Genomic DNA, 25,183 nt, shown 5'->3' on the forward strand with positions numbered 1-25,183 from the left:
AGTGACACAGCCATTACGCCAACTGCTGGTCCCTCTTCTTTTTAAGTTTGTCAGAGAGTGTATGTGCTTGCCAGAGAGAGACAGTGAGAGAAAGAGAGAGAGTAAGAAAGCACCCCCCAGAGTGGATGGCCAAATTACAATCTCTTCTCCATTTCTCTCTCCTATTAGGGTTTTTGGCACTCATGCGCATAAGCCTGTTGTGCTTCTCAGGCCACCAGGTCCAGGACTCAAGTCATGCGGTCAGCTATGTGGGATCCAGTCGCCTTAACCACCACGCCGCTGGGGGGTCCCTAATGACCTTCCTAAAATCACTTCCTGATCCTGCTACTCACCTACTCGGACTTCCTCCATGGATCCTTGTTACCCATGAGGGTCAGGACCAAAGCTCCCCACACCCAGCCTTCCCTCCCACTGCTCCCCTGCACACACCTGCACCGCCTCTGCCTGCTACTCCGGCCTGCCTCTTTGCCTTCTCTGGGTGATGCTCTCGTGAGAACGCCCTGCCTCCTCCCTGGCCTTCTCAAAAGCCCCCTACCCAGAACCCAGTGTAAGCCTGACCTCCACAAACTCTTCCTTCTCTCCTCCAACCCGCACTGACCTTGCGCTCTAACTTTATGCCAACATCATTGTTTGGCCTTTGTGTTTGGAAGCACTGGACACCTGGGCTCAGACACTGTCTCTGTCCTTGTCTCACTGAGCCAACTTGAAAGAGCCAGTCTGCTTTTCTAGCTCCCTTCTCTATAAAAGGGAATCCCACCAGTGCTCCCCATGGGACCTTCCTGCCACAACAGTGAGAGGCTCACTGACCTGGGCTTGCCTCTGTGACTTGCTAAGTTCCCCAAGGGCAGGGCCCACAGTGAGAACTTTTATCCTGTCTCTTCTAGCACTGCCAGGCCCCAGGAGAGGACCTAGCCAGGCTAGGCTCGTACAAACAGTCAAAAGCTTGGCTGGGGCTTTGGAGTCAAACAGAAGGACGTTCAAACGCTGCCTTTAGTGCTTCCTAGCTGTACGCCCTTGGGCTGGTTCCTGCCTCTCTGAGCTGCAGTCTGTTCTTAGTAAAATGGAGAGAGACGCAGCTGCTCCGAGGTGCTGGAAGCTCCAGGGGAAGCCAGCAGCCCAGCAGTGCAGCTGGCACACAGCCTCACAGAAGGTCACACTCATGTGCTGATCCGACTCAGCGCTCTTAAAGAGCCCTCACTCTTTGAAGTGTTCAAAACCAGGTTGTGGCCTGTCCTGATTCTAATTGGGACAGGAAGAAGGCTTAGAAGGAGAGTCCTGAGAGACAAGGTTGGGCACTGGGTGGGGAGGCAGAGGAGAGAGGGGAGGATGGACAGCAGCTTGGAAGAACTCACTCCTCGATGAGGACGTTGATGGGGTACAGGACAGGGATGCTGGTGGTGGCCAAGTTGTCCATCAGAAGGTCTGAGTCCTCATTGTCACTGCATTGGGGCAAAGTAGAGGGCAGTGTTAGCAGACGGGTGGGGTCTCAGACAGGGGAAGGGGTGCCGGCGGGGCCTGCTGGGGGTAGGAGATTGCTCACCATTTCACCTTGGCATGCAGCTCCACAGCGTCCCCCCAGGAGCTGTTCTGCAGCGTAAGCATATTAAACATCACCTGGATAACAACCTGGCACAGAAGGGGCACAGAATGGACATGGAAGGGGCCTCGAGGGTAGCCTTTGGGCCCAGCGACCACCGACCAGGGCTCACCATGTGGCACTGGGCTGGGCGTATAGATGAGGAAAGCAAGGCCCCACCTTGCTTTCCTCAGGGTTAAGTCAGGGTTAAGATCACAGCATGAATAACCCAGTCCCGGTTTGTCTGATTCCAAAATCCAGGCCCTCAAACATGACAGGAAATGTGTCCGCTCACATTCCCCCTTACCACTCGCCTGCCCCCTTCCCCAGAGCCAAGCGCTCCCCCTCTCCCCCAGCTTAGAGCTCCTGGGACTGGAGCACTTACCGAGCTACTTGCTTTAAAGATGGGAGAGCTCACGTTGCAAGAGAGCGTTCTGGTCGGTCTGGTTGGAAGCCTGGGCTCCTCAGGGAGCTCCTCGCAGCTCACAGGTACCTGGCTGTGCGGCTGGGAATGAGACAAGAGGAGAGCATGTTGGTGGGCCAGGCCAAGGGCTCCCCTAAAGACCATCAACCCTCAGAGCTCACCTCCTCCAGGGAGGGTGCACTGTCAGAGAGTCAGGGCTAAAGAATAGAGGCAGGAACAGAGAATGTGTGCAAGGATGCTCACTGCAACACTGTAATGGCAAGACACCGGAAGCGATCGAATATTCACCAGTTCAGAGACAGGAATGGCTTAGGAAGCTGTGGTAGAACCAAAGTGGAGAATATTGTCAGACTGTTAAAATACTGCTACGCCTATACATTCAAAAGCCACTTTAAAATTAATTTGGGTGGGTTGGCAGATGGCATGGTGGTTAAGATGCTAGACTTCCACATAGCCGACCATGGGTCAAGTCCCAGACCTGGTGGTTTGCTTTCTCACTTTCCTGCTCTCTCTCTGTCTCTGTCTGGTCAAATTAAATAATAATAATAATAAATTAAATTAAATAATTCTTTAAAAATGTCGGCTAAAAAAATAATGAGCTTGGGGCTGGCAGGTGGCATGGTGGTTAAGGGCACTGGACTCTCACATGGTTGACCATGGTTCAAGTCCCAGACCTGGCAGCTTGCTTTATTCCTCTCTTTCTCTCTCACTCTGTCCCTCTCTGGTCAAATTAAAATAAATAAATAAAGTTAAATGAAATAATTCTTTAAAAAAAAAAATTAGCTTGGGGGCCAGCAGATGGTGTGGTGGTTAAGGCAGCCTTTAGTGTCAAATATCTGTGTGTTGGGTGAAAGGTTGTGGAGGCCCAAGGTTGAGGGCTCATATGAGCAGAGCCCCAATTCGCACAGGGCATCACATGTAAGAATCAATAGCTCATTCACCTTCACACAATCTTGTGAGGGACATATTTTAGCTTCAGATCTGGAAGGGAAGCATTAAGGAAATAGAGGCTCAGGGAGGTTACGTGACTTCCTGAAAGTCTCACAACTTGGTAACATTGAGGATCTGAGGACCAGCAGTTGGCTTAATGGCTATGTCGCTGGACTCTTATGTAGTCTACCCCAGCTCCAGTCCTGGACCCGGTGTCTTAAACTCACACTGGGTGCGTGTGCGTGCGTGCCCAAGATCCCAAGAGGAGAACAGAGGAGAAGGGATTGCGGCGTGGCTATCCCCCCTGGGGGGCGATTTCTCGCTTTCTGTCTCTCTGTCTCTCTCTGTCTTTCTGGCAAGCACATGCGCCCTATAGAAAAAAACCTCTCCAAACAAAGCAAAACAAAACAAAACTTAAAAAAAAAAGAAGAAAGGAAAATCTGAGGCCAGACAGTGGTGCAGCAGTAATGCAATGCTCTGCCAGGCTGACCTAAATGGGAAGGTTCCTGGTTCACATCCAAAGACTTCTCTGAATACTACATACGTTATTTTGCCATAAAAAATTTTTTAAATTTATTTGCTATAGTGGGAACCAGCAGATGGCATAATAGTTACGTTGTTGGACTTATCATCAACCACGGTTCAAGTCCCAGACCTGGCGGCTTGAAACTCATGCCAGGTGCTTGTGTGTGCATGCCCAAAACACCCTATAGCAAAAATCTCTCTCTCTAAAAAAGAAAGTTAAAAAAATTTGTTATAGGAAGCATGTGCTTGCTAGAGAGATGGGGAGGGGGGAGAGTGAGAAAGCAGACCCAGGGAGGATAACATGCTGCAATCCCTTCTCCTCCATCCGCCTCTTAGGATTTTGAGCATGCATGCACATATGCCCGGTATGTTTCTTAAGCTACTAGGCCCAGGGTTTGAACCATATGGTTGGCCATTTGGGATCCAACTGCCTTAGTTTTTAGGCCATGGAGCCAGCCCTCTAGGAATACACACTAGAAATACACACACAGATATACATACATACACATATATATTATACATATATATAATATATATTATATAATACATAGTATATAATATATATTATATAATATATATATAGTAGAGGTTTTTGGCTTAAGGCACATGTACCTGCTGGAGAGAGACAGACACAGTGATAGAGAAAGTGAGAAATCACCCCCCCAGGGAGATGGCCACACAGTGATCCCTTCTCCTCCATTCTCCTCTTGGGATCTTGGGCACACACGCACACGTGCCCAGTGTGAGTTTAAGGCACTGGGCCCAGGACTTAAACCGTGGTTGACTACATGAAGTCCAGCAACATAGCCATTACTCTAACTGCTAGTCCTGTACTTGTTAGAGAGAGACAGACACAGTGATAGGGAAAGTGAGAAATCACCCCCCCAGGGAGATGGCCACACAGTGATCCCTTCTCCTCCATTCTCCTCCTAGAATTTTGGGCACGTACTCACATGTATCTGGCGTGAGTTTTAAGCCACCGGATCTGAGACTCAAACCAAGATCAGCCATGTGGGAGTCCAGCAATATAACCACTACATCATCTGCTGGCCCTGCTCCAGGAATATTTTTAAAGTCCTCTCGTAGTTCAGGGATGATCCTTAAGCTAAGAACCCAGTTGAGACCTTAAGAGACGGCTAAAACCAGCTGCTGCCTGGGTATTCAGGCTGTTCTGGCTCCCCAAGGCGGGGACAAGAGGCTCAGGACAAAGAGCCCGCAGGGGCCGCTGCCTTCCTGCTCACCTTGAGCATCTCCACTTTGCGGAAGGAGAGGCCATGGGGGAAGCTCAGTTCCAGGTGGACCCAGTAAGCATCTTCTCCCACGTTGCTCAGGGTCAAGTCCACAGAGAGGCTGGCAGACGGGGTCAGATAGAGAACTCTGGATCTAGGGGGAAAGATGAAGGAAAAGTTAAGGGATCAAGATAAAGGACGTGGGATCAGAGTGGGGAATTTCAGAACTAAGAGATTTGGTAGGTCAGGGAAAAAACACACACACACACACACACCAACTGAGGACTGAAGCTGATCACCTTTCCTTTAAACAGAAAACTTTTAAATGAAAGCACCCCTCTGATGGGGATGGTCATTCTATAATCCCTCCTCCTCCATTTCTCCCTCGCTTTGAGATTTGGGGCACAGACGCACACATGCCCAGCCTGCTTCGAGTGCTGGGGCTGGTACTCCAAGGGCGTGGTCAGCCATGTGGGATCCAGCTGCCTTAACATCAGGCCACCAGCAGGCCCGACCACATTTCTTTGTTCTAAATTTTTCCTAAAAGGCCTGGAGAGAGTTTGCCATCTAACAGGCAGTGAATGTTGCTCCAGCAGGCCTCGTCGGCCCAGCAGCTGTGACCTGATCGCCCTACAGCCTGATCTGCTACAGGATCACGTGACGGATAGCAACGCTTTCTTCTCTCTCTTAATCGCAGGCATTTTTTTCTGCTGACTCTGAGTCTTTTTGAGACAAGGACTTGTATTTTCACCAATTACTAAACTAAAAGTTTTAAATGCTTCTATAATCTATAAGCCTCAGCTGCTAGATGTTCTGCCTTTTTGGGCCAGGCCAGTATGAAAATGGCATTGACTGACAGTTTGGCTTCTATCTCCTGCTCTCAGAAATAAAAGAACTGTTGTATCAAAGCCCCCAGCCCCATCCCAGAACACCTCCTGAGGGATACCGGAGATTATGTTCGCTGGCCGTAGTCACTTATACTTTTGCTGTAAATAAACCTTTTTTTTTTTTTTAAAGGTTTTTGTCATAGGGCACGTGTGCTGCCTGGAGAGAGACAGAGACAGTAAGAGAGAAAGTGGTATTTCACCCGCCAGGGAGGATGGCCATGTCACAATCCTTTCTCCAGTCTCCTTTTGGGATTTTAGGCACGCATGCACACATGCCGGGTGTGATTTTCAAGCTGCCTGGCCCAGGACTCGAACCATGGATGGCTATGTGGGAATCCAGCTCCTTAATCACCAAGCCACTGGCTGGTCCTTTAAATAAACTTTTAAAAATATTTGTGTAAAGTTTGGTTATTTCTCAGGCCAGCCTGTGGTATGGTGGCTGAGGCAGTGAATCCCACAAGGCTGACTGTACGGTTCAAGCCTAGGACTCAGCAGCTTGAGAGACATGCCAGACATGTGTGCATGCATGCCCAAGAGCCCGAAAGGAGGGAGAAACGGGGGAGAGGGGATTGTGGCGTGACCATCGCCCACGAGGCTTTCTCTTCCTCTCTCCGATAAGCATGCATGCCCTCTGGAGCAGGGGGAGGTTTGGTTCTTTCTTTCTTTCTTTTTTCTTTTTCTTAAGAATTCTTTTATTTAACTTTATTTATTTGTTCACTTGTTTTATTTTAATTTGACTGGGGGTCGAGGGGAGAGAGAGAGAAAGAAAGTGAGAAAGCAAACTGCCAGGTTCGGGATTCAAACTACTATCAGCCATGTGGGAGTCCAACATCCTCAATCATCGTGCCACCTGCTGGCCCCGAAGTCTGGTTATTTCTGTTAAACTTCTATGCTCAGCTCTGGCTTTAAATTTTGCCATCTCATCTCATCCTACCGAAGTTCCTGGGACTTGCATTTCTCAGACGAGGTCCCTAGAGGGGAAGGATTGGTTCCAGATCCCCAGATGACACATCTGGTAAGTGGAGAGGGTGTCTTTTGATTCTAAGTCCAGCAATCTTTCCAGCACACTCGAGCTGCCTCAGTAGAATAGAACAGAATGGGAGGGCTGGTGGGGGCCCGGGGACCAGTGTGAAGCCTCACAGACCTTGCAGGGGAGAAGGACAACCTCAAGCTTGCCTCGCATTTCTTGTCTTCCCCACAGTTCTTCTCAAAAGGGACCTGAAAAGCCAAGAAGAAAAGACTAGGAGGTTCAGGGCCCCAAACCCAGGAGGGTACCTGACTCCAGTTCTGTCTGTCTGCCCCTCCTCTATTACCTCCTTGGTCTCTGAATGTGGCGAGGGTCTCAGGATGGGTCGCAGGTTCCTGCCCCGTTGAGCATGGAGGAGTGGAGGGCCCTGGAGACAGCAGAGGTTAGTTGATGGAGCAGAATGTACAGAGCAGGGCTGAAAGGGCTCGAGACTTGGGGCTCAGCTGATATGGCTGTGATCTGTCCCTCCAAGGAGCCGACTGCCTTCCCAGGGCTGGCTCCTCCCGCCTGCCTCTGCCCATGACCAACTGCTATGTGGCAGCTCAAGGGAGACTTAGGTGTGGGGTTCCCCATTTCTTCCCTGGACAGAATCTGGGGGTTCCTCCCTTGGCAGAAATCCCTGGCTGCATAGCCTGTATACTCAGCTGCCTGTGAACAGCTCTAAACTGTGGTTCTCCTCTCCATCTCCCCCAAGAACAGCTCACCATCTTTTATCAGATCAAGGCCAATTTTTTCAACATTCTTTGAGCTTCTATCTGGGTCAGACCCCATGCTGGGCATTGGGAATACACCGAGAACAATTTGATATACTTCCAGCCCTCCCGATGTGGTGGGAGAACACTGTGGCATTTTCAACACAAAGGCTCAAGCATTATGACAAGACTAGTACAGGGATCTTCAGAGGATGAGGGAGGGCCTTCTAGTCCAGGGCTGGAGATCGAGGAAGCTTCCAAAATGAAGGGCATCCCAATTGAAATGGAAAGAATGAGGAGAAGGGAGCCAGGTGACGAGAATGGAGAGGGAAGAAAGAACAGTCTATACAAAGGCCCAGAGGCAAGAGAGAGTTTGTGCCTTGTTCAAGATGCAGAAAAATGCTCAGCTGGGCTGGAGTTCTGTGCATGGGAAAGGACAAGGAGGCAGAAGCCACTGAGCCTTGCTGGCTGTGGTAAGGAGCTGGGGCTATTCTGAGGGTAATGGGGCCCTGGAAGGATTCTAGAAAGACTCTATCCTCCTCCACCTCCAGGCCGCCTGTCAAGCAGACTTCAAATACTTCTTTGAGGAGCTGGGATCCGGTGCCTCTGATGACCACTCAACACCCACCTTCAACATTCATACACAGTCTCCCACCACACATTGGACCACAGCCAGGGCCCAACGGCCATCCAGGGACTTAACCTTGCTCAACCTTCTTTCTGCCAAAAGCTAAGCCTATCTCCCCATTCTTTTTGAACTTACCACCATATTTTTCCTCTTCTCTCCCCCTACCCAAAGAATACTCATGTTCCCCCCATTTTTACATAATCATAGCATTTTTTACATAATCATTGGCTTTGGGGAGAGCCAATGACATGCCCCCAGCTGAATATCCATGAATGAGCAGACTCATCAAGGCACCTTGTCCTTTGACCAACAAAGCACAGGCCTAGGCCTATAGAGAAACCTTCTAAAGTTACCTCCCTGGAACTTGTACCTTGAATAGTGTTAAAAGCCTGATGAGGTCAGGAGTGGATACACAGCAGGGACCTAGGACAGATTCACAAAGGGGCCCTGAAGAGTTCCTCCAAAGAGCACCTTCTCTGAGAGGCCCCACAGTCACCACCCTGGTTCTCCTTCCTCTCAAACTTTGTTTTCAAATTCATCTTAAATACAAACTCCCTTGAATTCTCTTCTTGCTTAACTAAGCCATAGTTTGTCTCTGTTGCTTACCCTCAAAGACTCCTACATAAAATAAATACTTCTTGCTAAATGAAATTTCCATTTACCCCTCTTCTCCATCAGTTCCTCCAGTTAATCTCTTCTTACCATGCCTTGGTCCCTTGGTGTTCCTTCTTCCTCCCAAAGAGCAAAATTCAGGGAGACATTGATGGGGGAGATAAGGTCTTGAATGCATACCTGAGGCAAGAAGAAGAACACAACCTATGTCATGAGTCTAACCTTTATCATGCATCGAACTCGGTATATACCTTGTCTGCTTTTTTTTTTTTTTTTTTTTGCCATACAGCGTATGCACTTACTAGAGAGAGACAGTGAGAGAGAAAGTGAGAAATCACCCGAGGGGGGATGGCCATGCTGCAATCCCTCCACCTATAGTTTCCTCTTGGGATTTTGGGCATGCACACACATGTGCCTGGCATGATTTTCAAGCATTTGGGTCTGGGACTCTAACAGTGGTCAGCCATGTAGGAGTCCAGTGCCTTAACCAGTACACCACCTGCTGATTCCCCTTGTCTGCATTTTACAAAGGATGCAGTTTTAATAGTTAGTTGTCTAAGACTTTACCAGTAGTAGAAATCCATTTACCACATATCAGGTGTTTATAATATGCCCACAGGTACTTCTCAGCACAAGTATCATTCCTCAGCCCAATTCCACTCTAAAAAAAAAGGAACCCAAACAGAAGCCTCCACATCTTTGTCAAACCGCTGTAGGTAGCCATTATTCAGGTTTGGGCAAAGAAATAATATTCTAGAATAACTACGACCTCCTATTAATAGTTCTAGACTATCAGTTTCTTAAAAACAGAGATAAGTCTTAATCTTCTGTGTTTTTTTTTACTTTTTTTTTTTTTTTTGCTATAGGGCACATGCGCTCGCCAGACAGACAGAGACACAGAGACAGAAAGCGAGAAATCACTCCCCAGGGGGGATGGTCACGCCACAATCCCTTCTCCTCCATTCTCCTCTCGGGATCTTGGGCACACACGGACACACGCCCGGCGTGAGTTCTAAGCCACCGGGTCCAGGATGTGAACCGCAGTCGACTACGTGGGAATCCAGCGACAGCCATTACACTAACTGCTGGTTCCCTTAATCTTCTGTTATCACCAGTGCCTGACACTGCCATTTAGCTTTTAAAAATTTTTTTATTTTATTTTATTTAACTTTATTTAATTTCACCATAGGACACATGTACTCACTGGGGAGAGACAGAGAGAGAGGGAGAGAGTGGGAAAGTGGGGAACCTGCCATGCCACAATCCCTTCTTCTCCATTCTCCTCTGGGGATTTTGGACATGTACATGTTCTTTCAAGATGCATACTGCACAGTAAGCCATGTAGGATCTAGTCACCTTAACCACCAGGCTACTGGTTGACCTGGACACTGATACTTTGTAGGCACTCAAATTGCATTTCATCTAAAATTTCTACTTAAATATAGGTATTATTAATCCCCACATTAACAAGACAGAAATGAGTCCTGAAAAGGCAACAAGTGACCGGGCACTGCTGCGTGATGCTGGAGCCATACTGGAGGCTCCAGGTTTGGACCATGGGCCAGCCTGAACACTGCAGGCAAACCCATGGGTGTGCCTGTGATTCTGGCTGGTGGGAAGGCTGGGAGGATTGCAGTGTGGTGAGACCTGTCGAGGGTCTCTGTTTCTTTCCTTCTCTCTCTCTGCCTGCCTTTCTGTCTCATGGAAGAAATAAACTTAAAAACTAAAAATTAAATGATTATGATCTGGGTAGCAGCATTAACATATAACATACGAAAAGAGTAGGAAGGAAATGGTTGCAGCTTGCCATTGCAATCATGTTAAAAATGCTCATGTAGGGACCAGCAGTTGGACCAGCATAATGGCTATGTCACTGGACTCCCATGTAGTCGACCACAGTTTGAGTCCCGGACCCGGTGGCTTAAACTCAACACTGGGCGCGTGTGCATGCATGCCCAAGATCCTGAGAGGAGAATGGAGAAGGGATTATGGTATGGCTATCTCCCCTGGGGGGTGATTTCTCGCGGGGTGATTTCTCACTTTCTGTCTCTCTGTCTCTCTCTGTCTTTCTGGTGAGCGCACGCACCCTATAGCAAAAACTTCTCCAAGGGAAAAAAAAATGCTTATGTAAATACATTTGGACCAGAAGAAAATATACTATCTGCATAGGAAATGGTGGCACAGAGATCGGGGTCACCCAGCTGGGCAGACTGGACAGCCTGAGCCAGCACCTGGAGCTGCCTCTCATCGTGGCCAGCTTGCCCGCCCCTTCCCAGAGTGCTGGCGCTGGCTTCCTTACCGGGAAGTGAAACCAGAACTGAGAGCAGGACTTGGCTGCCGTGACAGCCCGGTTCCCGCTGAGCTCACTTCTCCCGCCTGGGAACAAGCCCCGGCTTCTGGTCCGAAGGCCGTCCAGCTGCAGAGTGTAACTGAGGTTGGCAACCAGGAGACCTGGGCAGGGTGAAAAAGGCAGTTGCTGAATGGTGAAGAGTCCTAGGCTGTGAGCCAGCCTGTGGGGTGACAGCTGCTCTGGGGCAGGACAGCACTGACCTTGGAGGTGAGGGATGAGGGGCTGGACCTGGAAACAGACTGTGACGTTCACACCTTCCTTCTTCTTGGTGCTGGTTGAGTAGGAGCACTCCACTTCATGGACGGGGATCTCGGCTGGGGAGAAGGTCATCTCAGTGACTATGTCCACCACGGGCCGGGAGCTGCAGGGCAGAGGCAACCAAATCTCCCTTTGACCTCAGCTGCACATCCCCATCAGACCTGGGGCTCCTTCTGTCAGAATTCAGAGGACTCTTGGGGATGGCAGGTGGCATGGTGGCTGGGGACGCAGGACTCCTGCATGGCTGACGATGATTTGGGTCCTGGACCTGGCAGCTTGCTTTCTCACTTTCCCTCTCTTTCTCTCTCTCTATCTTGTTCTTTCTCTCTCTGGTCCAATTTAAAATCACAAATAAGTAAATAAAATAAAATAAAAATAATTCTTTTTAAAAATTATTTTATTTCACCTTTATTTAGTCATTCATTTATTTAGTTCAATTTTACCAGAGAAGGATAGTAGTCTGGGACTTGAACCATAGTTGGCCATATGGGAATCCAGCACCCTTAGCCACCAAGCCACCTGCTGGGCCCAAATAAAAATAATTCTTAAAAAAAAAAAAAAAAGCATTGGGACCAGCAGTCAGCATATTGGCTATGTTGCTGGACCCCCATGTAGTCCACCACAGTTCAAGTCCCGGACTCAGTGACTTGAGTCCCAGACCCAGTGGCTTAAACTCACACCGGGTGCGTGTGCATGCGTGCCCAAGATCCCTAGAGGAGAACGGAGGAGAAGGGATTGCGGCGTGGCCTTCCCCCTGGGAGGTGAGTTCTTGCTTTCTGTCTCTCTGTCTCTCTTTGTCTTTCTGGCAAACGCACGTACCCTATAGCAAAAACCTCTTCCCCCCCCCCAAAAAAAAAAAGCATTCAGAGGACCCTCCTTTCCTTTTTATTTATTTATTTTATTTTATTATTTTATTTGTTGGAGAGGTTTTTGCTATAGGACATGTGCACTTGCAAGAAAGACAGAGAGAGACAGAAAGCAACAAATCACCCCCCAAGGGGGATGGCCACACTACAATCCCTTCTCCTCCATTCTCCTCTTGGGATCTTGGGCACGCATGCACACGCACCTGGCATGAGTTTAAGCCACTGGGTCCGAGACTCGAACCACGGTCAACTACATGGGAGTCCAGTGACATAGCCATTACACCAACTGCTGGTCCCTCCTTTTTATTTTTTAGGGTTTTTTGACATAAGGCACATGTGCTTACCGGAGGGTGTGTGTGTGTGTGTGTGTGTTGTGTGAGAGAGAGAGAGAGAGAGAGGGAGACAAAGACAGAAACCGAGACAGTGAGTAGGAAAGCAAGAAATCACACCCGGGGGAACCAGCAGTTAGCGTAATGGCTATGTTGCTGGACTCCCACGCAGTCGACCGTGGTTCGTGTCCTGGACCCGGTGGCTTAAAACTCACGCCAGGCGCGTGTGCGTGCGTGCCCAGGATCCCGAGAGGAGAATGGAGGAGAAGGGATTGCGGTGTGACCATCCCCCCTGGGGGGTGATTTCTCGCTTTCTGTCTCTATGTCTCTCTCTGTCTGTCTGGCGAGCGGACGCGCCCTATAGTGAAAATCTCTCCAAAAAAAAAAAAAGAAATCACACCCGGGGGTGATGGTCACACCACAATCCCTTCTTCTCCACGCTCCTAAGATCTTGGGCAAGCATGCACACACACCTGGCATGATTTTCAAGGCCCCAAGTCCAGGACTTGAATCACAGGTGGCCATGTGGGAGTCCAGTGATAGAACCACTACATCATTTGCTGGCCCCGGGTCCTCCTTTCCTAAAGCAGACCTCAATGGCACTATCTCCTCTCAATTAGAATAACAGTAATCAATTAACTAGGGCTCCCCAGTTCATACTAGCAGCCTTTAGATCTGTTTTCCATACAGAAGAGTGAACTTTTAAAAATGAAATCAGGAATCTGAAGATGGCATAATGGTTATGTCACTGGACTCTCACATGGCCAACCACAGTTCGAGTCTCAGACCCAGTGGCTTAAGACTCATACTGGGTGCATGCATGCGTGCCAAAAATCCTGAGAGGAGAATGGAGAAGGGATTGTGGTGTGGACATCCCTCCTGTGGAGTGATTTCTCTTTCTGTCTCTCTGTCTTTCCAGCAAGAGCACATGACCTATAGCCACCCCCCAAAAAAACAGAAATCACCGGCCAGCAGGTGGTTAAGGCACTGGATCCCACATGGCCAACTATGTGGTTTGAGTCATGGACTCGGGGGCTCTGAAAAATGCCAGGCCCATGTGTATACATGCTTAAAATTCTAGGAAGAAAATGGAGGAGAAGGGACTCCAGCATGACCATCCCCTCTGGAGGAGGATTGCTGATTTCTCTTTCTCTCTGTCTCTCTCTCTCTGGTGACTGTATGACCAAAAAAAAAAAAAGAAGAAGAAGAAACTTAAAAAAATATTATTGAGTTACTTCTACGCTTATAAACCCTTAAGTAATATTCAGAATAAAAATCAAACTTAAAATGTTCAGGGGACCAGCAGTTAGCATAATGGCTATGTCGCTGGACTCCCATGTAGTCGACTGCAGTTCAAGTCCCGGACCCGGCTGCTTAAAGTCACGCCTGGTGCGTGTGCATGCATGCCTGAGATCCCAAGAGGAGAATGGAGGAGAAGGGATTGCAGTGTGACCATCCCCCCTGGGGAGTGATTTCTCGCTTTCTATCTCTCTGTCTCTCTCTGCCTTTCTGGAGAGCGCACACGCCATATAGCGAAAACAGCGAAAACTTCTCAAAAAAAAAAAAAACTTAAAATGTTCAATTATTGGGACTGACAGGTGGCATGGTGGTTAAAGGTGTTGGATTTCCACATGGCCGACCACAGTTTGAGTCCTGGACCTGGCGACTTGCTTTCTCGCTTTCCCTTTCTCTTTCTCTCTCTCTGATCAAATTTAAAAATAATAACAGGGACCAGCAGTTGGCGTAAAGGCTATGTCGCTGGACTCCCATGTAGGTGGATCTCAGTTCAAGTCCTGGACCTGGTGGCTTAAACACATGCCGGGCACGTGTGCGTGTGTGCCCAAGATCCTGAGAGGAGAATGGAAAAGAAGGGATTGCAGCATGGCCATCCTCCTGGGGGTGATTTCTTGCTTTCTGTCTCTCTGTCTCTGCCTTTCTGGTGAATGCATGCGCCCTGTAGCAAAAACTTCTCCAAAACACACACACAGACACAGACACACACACACAAATGGAATTAAATAAATAAGTTATTATTTTTTAAAAAGTATTCAATTATTAATTATTTTTAAAGTTTACTTATTTCATCAGAGAGAAAAATCCCAAGGGTCATTTTTTTAACAATTATTTTATTTAACTTTATTTATTATTATTATCATTATTATTTTCCAGTTTGATCAGAGAGAGACAGAGAGAGAGAGAGAGGAAGTGAGAAAGCAAACCACCAGGTCTGAGACTTGAACCGTGGTTGGCCATGTGGGAGTCCAGAGCCTTTAACCACCATGCCACTTCCTGGCCCCCCAAGGGTCTTTTTTAAAAGAATCATTTACTTATTTAATTCCATTTGTTGTTGTTGTTATTGCTATTATTATTCATTTGACCAGAGAGAGGGGAAGGGGAAGAGAGAAAGCAAGCCACCAGGCCTAGAACTTGAACCGTGATCGGCCACGTGGGAATCCAGTGTCTTTAACCACCATGCCACCTGCCGGCCCCCAATAGGGTCTTGCCATGCCATGATCCCCCAAAACTCTAGTTAGCCAGGATCATGGGCACACCCAGCATGGTCAGGTGTCAGATAAGCTTGGGTTCAGATCCCAGTTCTGACCCTGAATGGCAGTTGATTAACCTGGAGTAAGACATGAAGCCTCTGTAAAAAAGGAGCCTATCTCCCAGGCCGGGGAGAAGACCAAGTATGCTAATGCTGCAGAGTGCTCAGAACCTAGCCTTGGTGATACAGGTGTAGGCATACCGAACTGTAGTGCTGGAAGCCACATGGCCGACCTTGGGTCTGATTCCTTGGCTGGCACATACGCATGCCCTGATGAGCTGCAGAGCTGGTAGAAGGGGTTATGGTGCAGTAAGACCCTATCCAGGATGCTTCTCTCTCTCTTCTGCCGCTAGCTCACTCTCTCATACACACTATCTATGATGAATAAAATAAGTACTTTTTTTTTTTTTTTTTTTTTTTAAAAAAAACATTCTTTTTTTTTTTTTTTTTTTTTTTTAAATAAAGCATCTATCCCGTGCCCAGTCTACAGAGACTGTTCAAAGAATGAGGGCTGAAACTGCTGGGTAGGGCTCAGGGGTTTGTCTTACCTCAGCAGGATCACTTGGCCCTCAGCACCCACAGCCACATCTGCCAGGCCATCCCCTCCAAGGTCCTTCACCCCGTGGATGGAGCGTCCAAACCACCGAATTCCTGAGGACACCCGGGACCCCTCTATTCGCTGGGAGCAAAAGAGAAGTTCATGCTAAGCTGGGAGGAGGACAGGTTGCAGGGTGGGGACGGTCGGGCTGGGAAGTGGGTCTGGGCTTGGACATCTCAAGGTGCCTGGGAGTGGGGTTTGATTGGCAGGCAGGGTGCCTCACCTCACCTGGCCGGGGGCTGAGCCCACCCAGCCGCCCGTTGAAGATGTACACAGCCCCCTGCTCCTCCAGAGGGGCACCCACAGCCACGTCCATCAGCCTGTCCCCGTTGATGTCTGTCAGAGCAGCGATCACCGCTCCAAACCGCCCCAGGGGGTAGCCGGCATCCCCCTGAAGTTCTGAGACCACTTCGAACCCCAGCTGGAAGGAGCAGGGGGACAGGTCACAACTCCGTCACTTAGCAAGCTCTCCCAGAGGCAGCATTGTAAAGAGCAATTTCATGAAGAACGCGACAGAAATGCGAGATGTGGTCCCTACCCAATAGGAATGGCGCTCAGACTAACCTGAGCTCAAGAGTCAGCACTGCCTCTTCCTACCTGTGTGACTTTGTGGCTTTGCAAAGTTACCTAGCCCTGCCGAGCCTCGGCAAGGTCCTATATGTGAGCTATATGTCCCACATGTAAGATACAGCTGAGGTATTTCAGAAGGTGATCAGGAGTGTCCAATGGGTCATGTATGTAGAAAGTCTGACCCTGAGCCGTGCACACAGTCTACCCGCAATGAGTACTGGCTATAGTTCTCTGTTCTAAAGGCTTGATTAGCAGATGCTCACACAGGAAAGCCCTTCAGAAGAACTGCAGCCTGAAAATCTGTTTCTCCCCTTCACCGTTAGCCCCGTGTCCTGATGCCCACCTGTTTTCTCTGGTAGATAAACACCCGTCCTCCTCTCTGCTCCCCATAGAACAGGGGGGCTCCAATCAGCAGCAGCTCTGTCTCCCCATCCTGGTCCATGTCGATACCACACAACTCACCACCAAAATAAGAGCCGACCTGCAAGGAGACAAGCACATGAGGACTACTGGGAATGGCAGGAACCTCCCTCCCCTCAGCCACACCATGTCCATCTTATTCCAAAGCCTCCACTGCAGGTTCGAGTCCTGTACGCAGGGGCTCCTGTAGCCTACTGGTTAAAGGGGCCAGATCCCACATCACCAACCACGGTTCAAATCACAGCCCTGAAAAACATGCCAGGTGCGTGTGTGGGCCTGCCCTAAATCCCAACAGGATGGAGAAATGGAGAAGGGACTGGGGTGTGAACAGGGAGCAGTTGGAGAGAAATACTTTTTCCTCTTTCTCTGTTTTTGTCTGTTTCTGACAGTGCACATGCCCTCTGCCAACTAACAAAAACAAATCCTGGACCCATCTGAGAACCTCTATGACTAAGGCAAGCTGGGCTCTTTGAGGTTCAGTTTCTTAAACTGGAGAATGGAGATGACAAGGCCGCCATCAGAGGGTTTTGTGAGGAACGACTGACAGTGTCTGGCACAGGCCTGCCAGCCAATTAGGGGATGCATGTGCACAGGACAACAGGGGCCTAGCTCCGGGCACACTAGCTCTGTTCTGCAGGTGCCCCTTGGCTGTGCTCACCTGGCTCCCATCTATTTCCTGGACCTGGCTCCAGTGTCCTTCACCCTGTGGTTCCCGGAACAGCAGTACCCGCCCTATATGCTGGTATCGGGGGGCTCCAACTGCCAGCAGTGATGTGGGCCCCTGGGATGGCAGCCAGGTCATTGTGTAACCTGAGGAATGCAAGCACGGCCCTTGGAGTTAGAAACACAAAGGATGGGGGACCAGCAGGAGGCATGGTGGTTAAGGTACTGGACACTCCCACATGGCTGACCATAGTTCAAGTCCTGGACCTGGTGGCTTGCGTTCTCACTTTCTCTCTCTCTTCATCTCTTTCTCTGTCTTTCTCTGGTCAAATTAAAATAAACAGATGAATAAATAAATTAAATCAATAATTCTTAAAAAGAAAGAAAGAAAGAAAGAAAGAAAGACAGACAGAAAGAAAGACAGACAGAAAGAAAGACAGACAGACAGACAAAGGATGCTGGAAAAAGGTCCACCCAGTGGGCCAGGAGTCACATGTGCTGGTTAAGGAGGTTGGATCCCACATGGCTGACTGCACAAGGCTGGAAGCTTAAAAAGCATGCTGGCATGTGTGCGTGCATGCCCAAAGTACTGAAAGAAGGATGGAGAAAGGATTGTGATGTGACCATTCTCCCTCGGGGGTGCTTTCTCATTTTCCCTCTCTCTCTGTCTGTCTCCAGCAAACATATTGACCTCATAACAAAAACTGAAAAAAGAAGAAGAAAAGGCAACACCCAGAAGTGAGAAGTCCTGGGAAATTGTTAATGGGAAGATCCTGGAAACAGCCGGATGACCTTCACTTGATGAAAGTGAGCACATGCCAGTCCTGCCATTTCATCCCAGGGCTGCATTTCTTTTTTTTTTTTTTTTTTTGGAGAGGTTTTCGCTATAGGGTGTGAGCACTCACCAGACAGACAGAGAGAGACAGAGAGACAGAAAGTGAGAAATCCCCCCCCAGGAGGGGATGGTCATGCCGCAATCCCTTCTCCTCCATTCTCCTCTTGAGATCTTGGGCATGCACGCCCACCCCCCCCGGCATGAGTTTAAGCCACTGGGTCCGGGACACGAACCGCAGTCGACTACGGGGGAGTTCAGCGACATAGCCATTACACTAACTGCTGGTCCCAGGGCTGCATTTCTTAAACTGTGGACAACATGCATAGCTGGGATGCCACAGGGGAATCATGGCCCATCTTCTGAGGCTTGGTTTATCTGAGGACTGGTAAGGGAGACCATGCTCCTTTCTCCTCCTCCTCCTTCTTTGTTAATTATAAAATATAACTCGAGGGCCAGCTCCATGGCACAATAGCAATGCGCAGCTCAGGAGAAGCTGGATCCCACATGGCAACAAGTTTGAATCCCTGGCTTGATCAGCCTGAAATCTGACAGAACCAGAACAGAGGACTGAAGTAAGGAATCATGCATTACCAGATCCCATGTAGGCTGCTCCCCTCTCTGTCTCTCTCGCTAACTCTCACATGTGCATGTATGTACTCTAACATAAATAAAGAAAACAAATAATAAAACAGGATATATTAGTGAGAAGAATGTGAGGTTGGCATGAACATTAAAAATAAAACAGTAGACTTGCCCATGCAAGTGAGCAAGTCTACTGAGCTCCTGGTCTACTGAGCTCCTGGGTGGCTCCCGGGGAGTGAGGACTGCTAAAGAAATTGCAGCATGCACACCACAGAATCGAATCATGGACATTTGGAGAATAAAGACTCCCATGCATCTACAATTTAGCAGCCTTTTTATGCAATGACAGAAATTCCAGAAAAAGACTCTACACCAGAAGATACAGTAAATCAACAATGGAAACCAGAACTCCAACAGGAGAATCATGAACAGATACTCACTGACTCTAATAGTAGTGCACCTAAAGAAACTAAGGAGGGACCAGCAGTTAGCGTAATGGCTATGTCGCTGGACTCCCATGTAGTCAACCGCGGTTCAAGTCCCGGACCTGGTGGCTTAAAACTCATGCCGGGCATGTGTGCGTGTGTGCCCAAGATCCCAAGAAGAAAAAGAAGTAGAAGGGATTGCGGCGTGGCCATCCCCCTGGGGGATGATTTCTCACTTTCTGTCTGTCTATCTTGCGAGCGCATGTGCCCTATAGCAAAAACCTCCCCCCCTCAAAAAAAAAAACAAAAAAAAAAAACCTAAGGAAACTGGCCTGTCAAAAACAGAGGAAATAAAATCACAGGTGGAAAAGAGGATACGTATTTCTTGTCCTTCACGAGGATCACTGAATGAAGTCATTTAAGTAGTATGTGAAGTGAGAAATGTAAATGGAGAGAAAATGAGAAATATATTTGATGAATACTAAAACACAAGGCAAGAAAACCACTGCTTAATCTGTATATTCCAGATCAACTCTGTTACAAGCAATATTGGACAAAGAGGAAATATTTTCTTGAATCTTTCAAAACCAAAACCAAAATATTGCTTAAGAGATCTATATTTTGGGCCAGCAGGTGGTGAGGTGATTAGGGTGTTGGACTCCCACATGGCTGACCACAGTGAGGAGTCCCAGACCTGGTGGCTTGTTTTCTCACTTTCCCTTTCTCTCTCTCTCTGTCTCTCTCTGGTGAACACATGTGCCCTATAGCAAATTTTAAAATAATAATAATAAATAAAAATTAATTAATAAATAGTTTTTAAAAAGAGACCTTTATTTTAACTTCTTATATGCCTTTATGTAAAGCTTTTAGGATTAGAAGCAACATTGAGTAAAGATCTTTATGTAAAACCTACTTGTGGCCATGTGGGAGTCTAGCGCCTTAACCACTTTGCCCCCTGTGACCCCCATGCTGGCTGCTTAATTGCTTTCACTATGGTTTTGAAAGTCACTCTGAGCGACTCTCTGGCCTCTGAAACAGAAGACTCCAGCAGAAAAGAGGCGTACTCACCCAAATATCCCCCTGTCTCTTCTTCAGTTAGTGGTTCGTTCCCAACAAACGTGTCATCCTGCAGGTCTGCCTTCAAGTCTAGAAAGCCGCCAGCCCAGTCCTGGGCTCCAACTGCCCCCACGACAGCATGGCCCTGCCCAGGGAAGATGTGTGTGGTCAGCCACCATACCGAGTCAGCAGCATCCCTGTGACATCCCTCAGTCCATTGCTCCAGGCCCACCACGCACCCTGCTGAGGTCAGCGCTGATCCCACTGGAGGACAGTTCCATATTGAAGGATGTCAGGTCCTTTTTGTTTGTGCCTGAGGGACGAGAGAGAGGAGAACAGGCCAAGACTCAAGAAGCAGTAAAAGTAGGGACCAGCAGTTAGCGTAATGGCTATGTGGCTGGACTCAAAAAAAAAGAATTCTGTGAGCCACACTGGGTTATAGAAATTTTATACCATTGTTTGTACATGATATTAGAGTCATTCTGGGCTGAACTGTGAACATTTTGCCAAAGAATTGTTCTATATCCTTGTTGTGGTTTTACATCAGCTGCCATTTTGCTGCCAGAACCCTAGAGATCTAAACAGACAATTACGGGATCAACAGTTAGTGTAATGACTATGTCACTGGACTCCCACGTAGTCGACCACGGTTCGAGTCCTGGACACAGTGGCTTAAACTCACGCCAGGCGCGTGTGCGTGTGTGCCCAAGATTCCGAGAGGAGAATGGTGGAAGGACTGTGGGGTGTCCATGCCCATGAGGGGTGTTGTCTCACTTTCCCTCTCTCTGTTCAGCCAGCACATACACCCTCTAGCAAAATTAGAGAACAAAAGACAGAAAATGAATACCGCAGTTAAACCTTACATCTCTGTGAGAGGGTAGCATCCCATCGTTTAACAGAACGAGGCTTAGAGAGGGAAGTGTTTTGGCTGAGGTCACTCAGCAAGTAAGAAGCAGAGTGGATTTCAGAGCGTCTGCCTGGTTCCACCGTATGTACCGCATCGATTCTTCAACTGAACTGAACACGAGGCTGTGTTCCAGCGAAGGCGACACCCTGCGGGAACCATGTATCTTTCAGCAGTTGAGGCTTTCTGGGGAAATTCTTTTCCATAACCAGCCCTCCAAATGGTGACTACAATGAAAACCTTCTCCTATTCCATGCCAACAGGCCTGTGGACTCCTTGCACTTGGCCCCACCAGCTTGCCCATCTTAAGTAATTTGGGGCCTAAGATAAATGAAAACGAGAGAATTGAGCAGGTGGAAGAAAGGAGAGCATCCTGCAGGGCTTAGCTGACACCGGTAAGATATCGATCAGTCCATGGCCCCACGTGGGTTAAGCTGAGTTCCAAAAGGCAGATGGAATTTCAGAGAAAAATATCAGATACTGATCCTAAATCACTCTCTTCTGAATTCCACCTGAAGGTTTTTGGGAGAGCCCTTAGCAAGGTGTCACATGTCAGTGAGTGCTCTCAATTATTATTCAATATGTGCTAACCTTTTTAAAATTATTATTATTATTATTATTTAAAGTTTTTGCCATAAAATGTAGGGCACTCACCAGAGAGGAACAGAAAAAGAGAGAAAGTGAGAAATCACCTCCCTCCTCCCAGGAGGGATAGCCACGCCACAATCCTTTCTCCCCCATTCCCGTCTTGGGATTTTGAGCATGCATGCACATGTACCTGGTGTATTTTTCAAGATACCAGGTCTGGGACTCAAACTGCAGTTGGCCATGTAGGATCCAGCACCTTAAGCACCATGCCACATGCTGGCCTGGTGTGTGCTAATCTAATGGCCCAGGAGAGTTTCTGGGTGCAGCCCCCAGAACCTCCTCCCTGGTCTGACACTCACCCTCGATGGCGTAGATCTTCTTTTGCAGGTCAGTGAAAAGGTCCTTCAGCTTTTCAAATGTGTCCAGAATCTTCACAAACTCCTTTGTGGGTTTTGAGGCAAATTCGTGGAGTGTCTCCTGACTTTTCTTGGTCTTAAAATACTTCCCAACCTGTGAGGGAGTGAAAAGTGAAGAGCTGGCATGCCCCCAAATCTCAGATCAGTTTTCTATGATTATTTTTTACTTTTTTTAAGAGAGAGATATTTGCTACAGGGCACATGCACTCACCAGAGAGACAGAGAGAGACCAAGAGACAGAAAGCAAGAAATCACCCCCTAGGAGGGATGGCCGTGCCACAATCCCTTCTCTTGGGATTTTGGGCATGCATACACACACATGCATGGTGTGAGTTTTAAGCTGCCCAGTCTCGGACTCAAGCCACGATCGACTATGTGGGAGTCCAGCCACGGAACCATTACACCACCCGCTGGTTCCAGCTTTCTATTATTTTCACATGATCCTGGCCCCAGGGGGAAAGGGGACCGGGGCTCAGGACTGGGAGAGGGAAGGTGAGTCCTAAGAAGCAGCCAGGGCCTGTGGTCCCTACCCCAATGATGTAGCGGGTGATGTCCTCGGCCACCGCGATGCTGCCGCTGTCAGTGGCCTCCCCATCAGTGATGATAATGAGCACTTTGGTGGCATCTGGTCGGGCACCCAGTTCTGGCCGAAATACCTCTGTCCTGTGTCCAGGAAAGGAGATGTGAGAGACTTCACATACCAGGACCTGGAGCCTCCCCACGTCCTAGCTCACTGAGTCACTGCCCTGGATTATAGCAAAGCCCTCCTTGCCTCTCTCAGGCACCATTAGAGCCTTCGGCATCCTCTTGTGCCCCTGGACCAGAGGCCTTCACGCTGTATTTCGGACAGCCTGGAGGGTGTTCCAGAGCGTATGGGCAGTCAGAGGAGCTTTTGCGAGGAACCACTCTGGGATTCCCGCCCTCCATCTCAGCCACATCATGGTCACAGTTTCATTAGCATGAGATGTTCACTCAAGAGAGAGGGTCCTGCAGTCGAAGAAAACTGAGAAGTCGCTCTTCCCTGCTGTTTGCTCCCTCACTGACTTCTCTCTAGCTGCACCGGCATCTGGCTCTTCTTGAACACCCCCCACATACTCCCTTCCAGGGCCTTCCTCTTACCTCTGGCTTGAATGGTCATCCCCCAGGTACCCACAAAGCTCACTGCCTCACCTCCAATGAGTCTTCAGCGGAATGTTATCGTCTCTGATCTTCCTACTATTGCTTCATTTTCCCTATAAAACTTCATCTCCTAATTTATCAGCTAATTTAAATGTACTGATTTATCCTGTGTCATGTATTTCATTCCCCTCCTAAAATGGTAAGCCCTAAGAGGACAGAGATTTTTTTCTTTGTTTCATGCACTGCTATATTCCTAATACCTAGAACGCAGAAAACAATAATTCACTGGCCAAATCTAGCCTGTGGCTTTTTTGTTTTTGTTTTTGAAGAGCTTTTTGCTATAGGGTGCATGTGCTCTCTAGAGAGACAGAAAGCAAGAGAGAAACCCCCCCCCCATGGGGGATGGCCACACCACAATCCCTTCTCCTCCAGTTTCCTTTGCAATTTTGGGCACGTACCCACACACGCACACGGTGTGTTTTAAGCTGCAGATCCAGGACTTGAACCACAGTCTACTATGTGTGAGTTTAGCAATGTAACCATTACTCCATCTACTGGTCTCTTTTTTTTGTTTTAAAATCTTTCTTCTGGGCCAGCAGGTGGCGTGGTGGTTAAGGGGTCTTGGATTCCCATATGGTCAACCACAGTTTGTGTCCTGGACCTGGCAGCCTGCTTTCTCACTTTCTCTTTCTTTTTTTTTTTTTTGGAGAGATTTTCACTGTAGGGCACGTGCGCTCGCCAGACAGACAGAGAGAGAGACAGAGAGACAGAAAGCGAGAAATCACCCCCCAGGGGGGATGGTCACGCCGCAACCCTTTCTCCTCCATTCTCCTCTCGGGATCTTGGGCACACACGCACACGCGCCTGGCGTGAGTCACTTTCTCTTTCATTCTCTCTCTTGTTCTGTCCCTCTCTGGTCAAATTAAAATAAATAAATAAATAAATAAGTAAAGACAGATAAAATAGTTATTTTTAAAATGAATGACTAGGGACCAGCAGTTAGCGTAATGGCTTATGTTGCTGGACTCCCATGTAGTCGACCATGGTTTGAGTCCTAGACCCAGTGGCTTAAACTCATGCCGGGCATGTGTGCGTGTGTGCCCAAGATCCCAAAAGGAGAATGGAGGAGAAGGGATTGCAGTATGGCCAACCCCCTTGGGGGGTGATTTCTCACTTTCTGTCTCTCTGTCTCTCTGTCTCTCTCTGTCTTTCTGGCGAGTACATGTGCCCTACAGCAAAAACCTCTCCAAAAAAAAAAATAAATAAATAAACATAAAAATAAAAATAAATAAAAGAATAAAAATGAATGAATAAATAATAAAATAAAGTAAAATAAAATAAAAACCTATTTCTTCCAGGGCCAGCAGGTGGCGTGGTGGTTAAGGGCATTGGACTCCCACATGGCTGACTGTGGTTCGAGTCCCAGACCCGGTGGCTTGTTTTCTCACTTTCTCTTTCTTGGTCTCTCTCTGATCAAATTGAAAAATAATAATAATAATAAACAAAGTTAAATAAAATAATTCTTTAAAAAAATCCATTTCTTCCATGAGAGAGAGACAGAGAGAAAGACAGACAGACAGACAGGTGGGTACTCCCAACAGGATCTTCATGTTGTGATGCACCCCCAGCCTCAAAGACATGTGCATGCACCCTTTGTGTACAGGAAGGCCTCAGGATGTGAACCCAGGACGTTCCATGTGGGTCCAGCAGCAGAGTGGTACACTACTGCTGTGCCACCAGCTGATCTCACAGCTCATTTTTGTGTGGTCCATGAGCTAAGGCTGGTTTTAATATTTTTAGAGGATTATAAAGTCGAATGAAGAATATGTGACAGAAATCACATGGAGCCAGAAAATCCTAAAATATTTGCTATCTGGTCCGTTATAGAAAAAATGTTCAGACTTCTGGACTCTTGGGTTGTTGGGAAAGTCATGATACACCTTTGCAAGGAAAAACAGAAAATACATCATGACGTTCTCAATGACCTAATAGAACACCATTTGGCACAAAGCCATTTGCTCAAGGAGTATTTATGACACACATTTCCATGACCACTTCTTTTTGCTCCCACAATCGGCATCTTTAGACATGACACCTTCTTCTAAAAACTCGGAGAAGTACTTTTTTCA

The 25,183-nt window shown here is 48.1% G+C and overlaps 1 protein-coding gene across 3 annotated transcripts in view; it reads right to left on the minus strand.

The window, feature by feature from the left end:
• Positions 1-25,183, minus strand: part of ITGAL (integrin subunit alpha L) — a 79,173-nt gene that overhangs the window by 10,055 nt on the left and 43,935 nt on the right. For 2 of the 3 annotated variants that reach the window (XM_006148161.3, XM_027771721.1), the window contains exons 9-25: positions 22,466-22,598; positions 21,879-22,029; positions 20,267-20,340; positions 20,040-20,172; positions 17,125-17,276; positions 16,390-16,527; positions 15,700-15,897; positions 15,427-15,557; positions 11,081-11,241; positions 10,830-10,981; positions 8,621-8,710; positions 6,885-6,965; positions 6,716-6,789; positions 4,697-4,838; positions 1,962-2,081; positions 1,541-1,626; positions 1,353-1,439 (exon numbers count right to left, since the gene is read on the minus strand). In XM_006148161.3, coding sequence (XP_006148223.1) covers positions 1,353-1,439; positions 1,541-1,626; positions 1,962-2,081; positions 4,697-4,838; positions 6,716-6,789; positions 6,885-6,965; positions 8,621-8,710; positions 10,830-10,981; positions 11,081-11,241; positions 15,427-15,557; positions 15,700-15,897; positions 16,390-16,527; positions 17,125-17,276; positions 20,040-20,172; positions 20,267-20,340; positions 21,879-22,029; positions 22,466-22,598 — 2,103 coding nt within the window. The remainder of the gene's footprint in view (positions 1-1,352; positions 1,440-1,540; positions 1,627-1,961; positions 2,082-4,696; positions 4,839-6,715; positions 6,790-6,884; positions 6,966-8,620; positions 8,711-10,829; positions 10,982-11,080; positions 11,242-15,426; positions 15,558-15,699; positions 15,898-16,389; positions 16,528-17,124; positions 17,277-20,039; positions 20,173-20,266; positions 20,341-21,878; positions 22,030-22,465; positions 22,599-25,183) is intronic. The other variant, XM_027771722.1, reaches the window with a different exon arrangement.

This window comes from Tupaia chinensis, unplaced genomic scaffold (genome assembly GCF_000334495.1).
Source record: "Tupaia chinensis unplaced genomic scaffold, TupChi_1.0 Scaffold000231_1, whole genome shotgun sequence".
Taxonomy (NCBI): domain Eukaryota; kingdom Metazoa; phylum Chordata; class Mammalia; order Scandentia; family Tupaiidae; genus Tupaia; species Tupaia belangeri.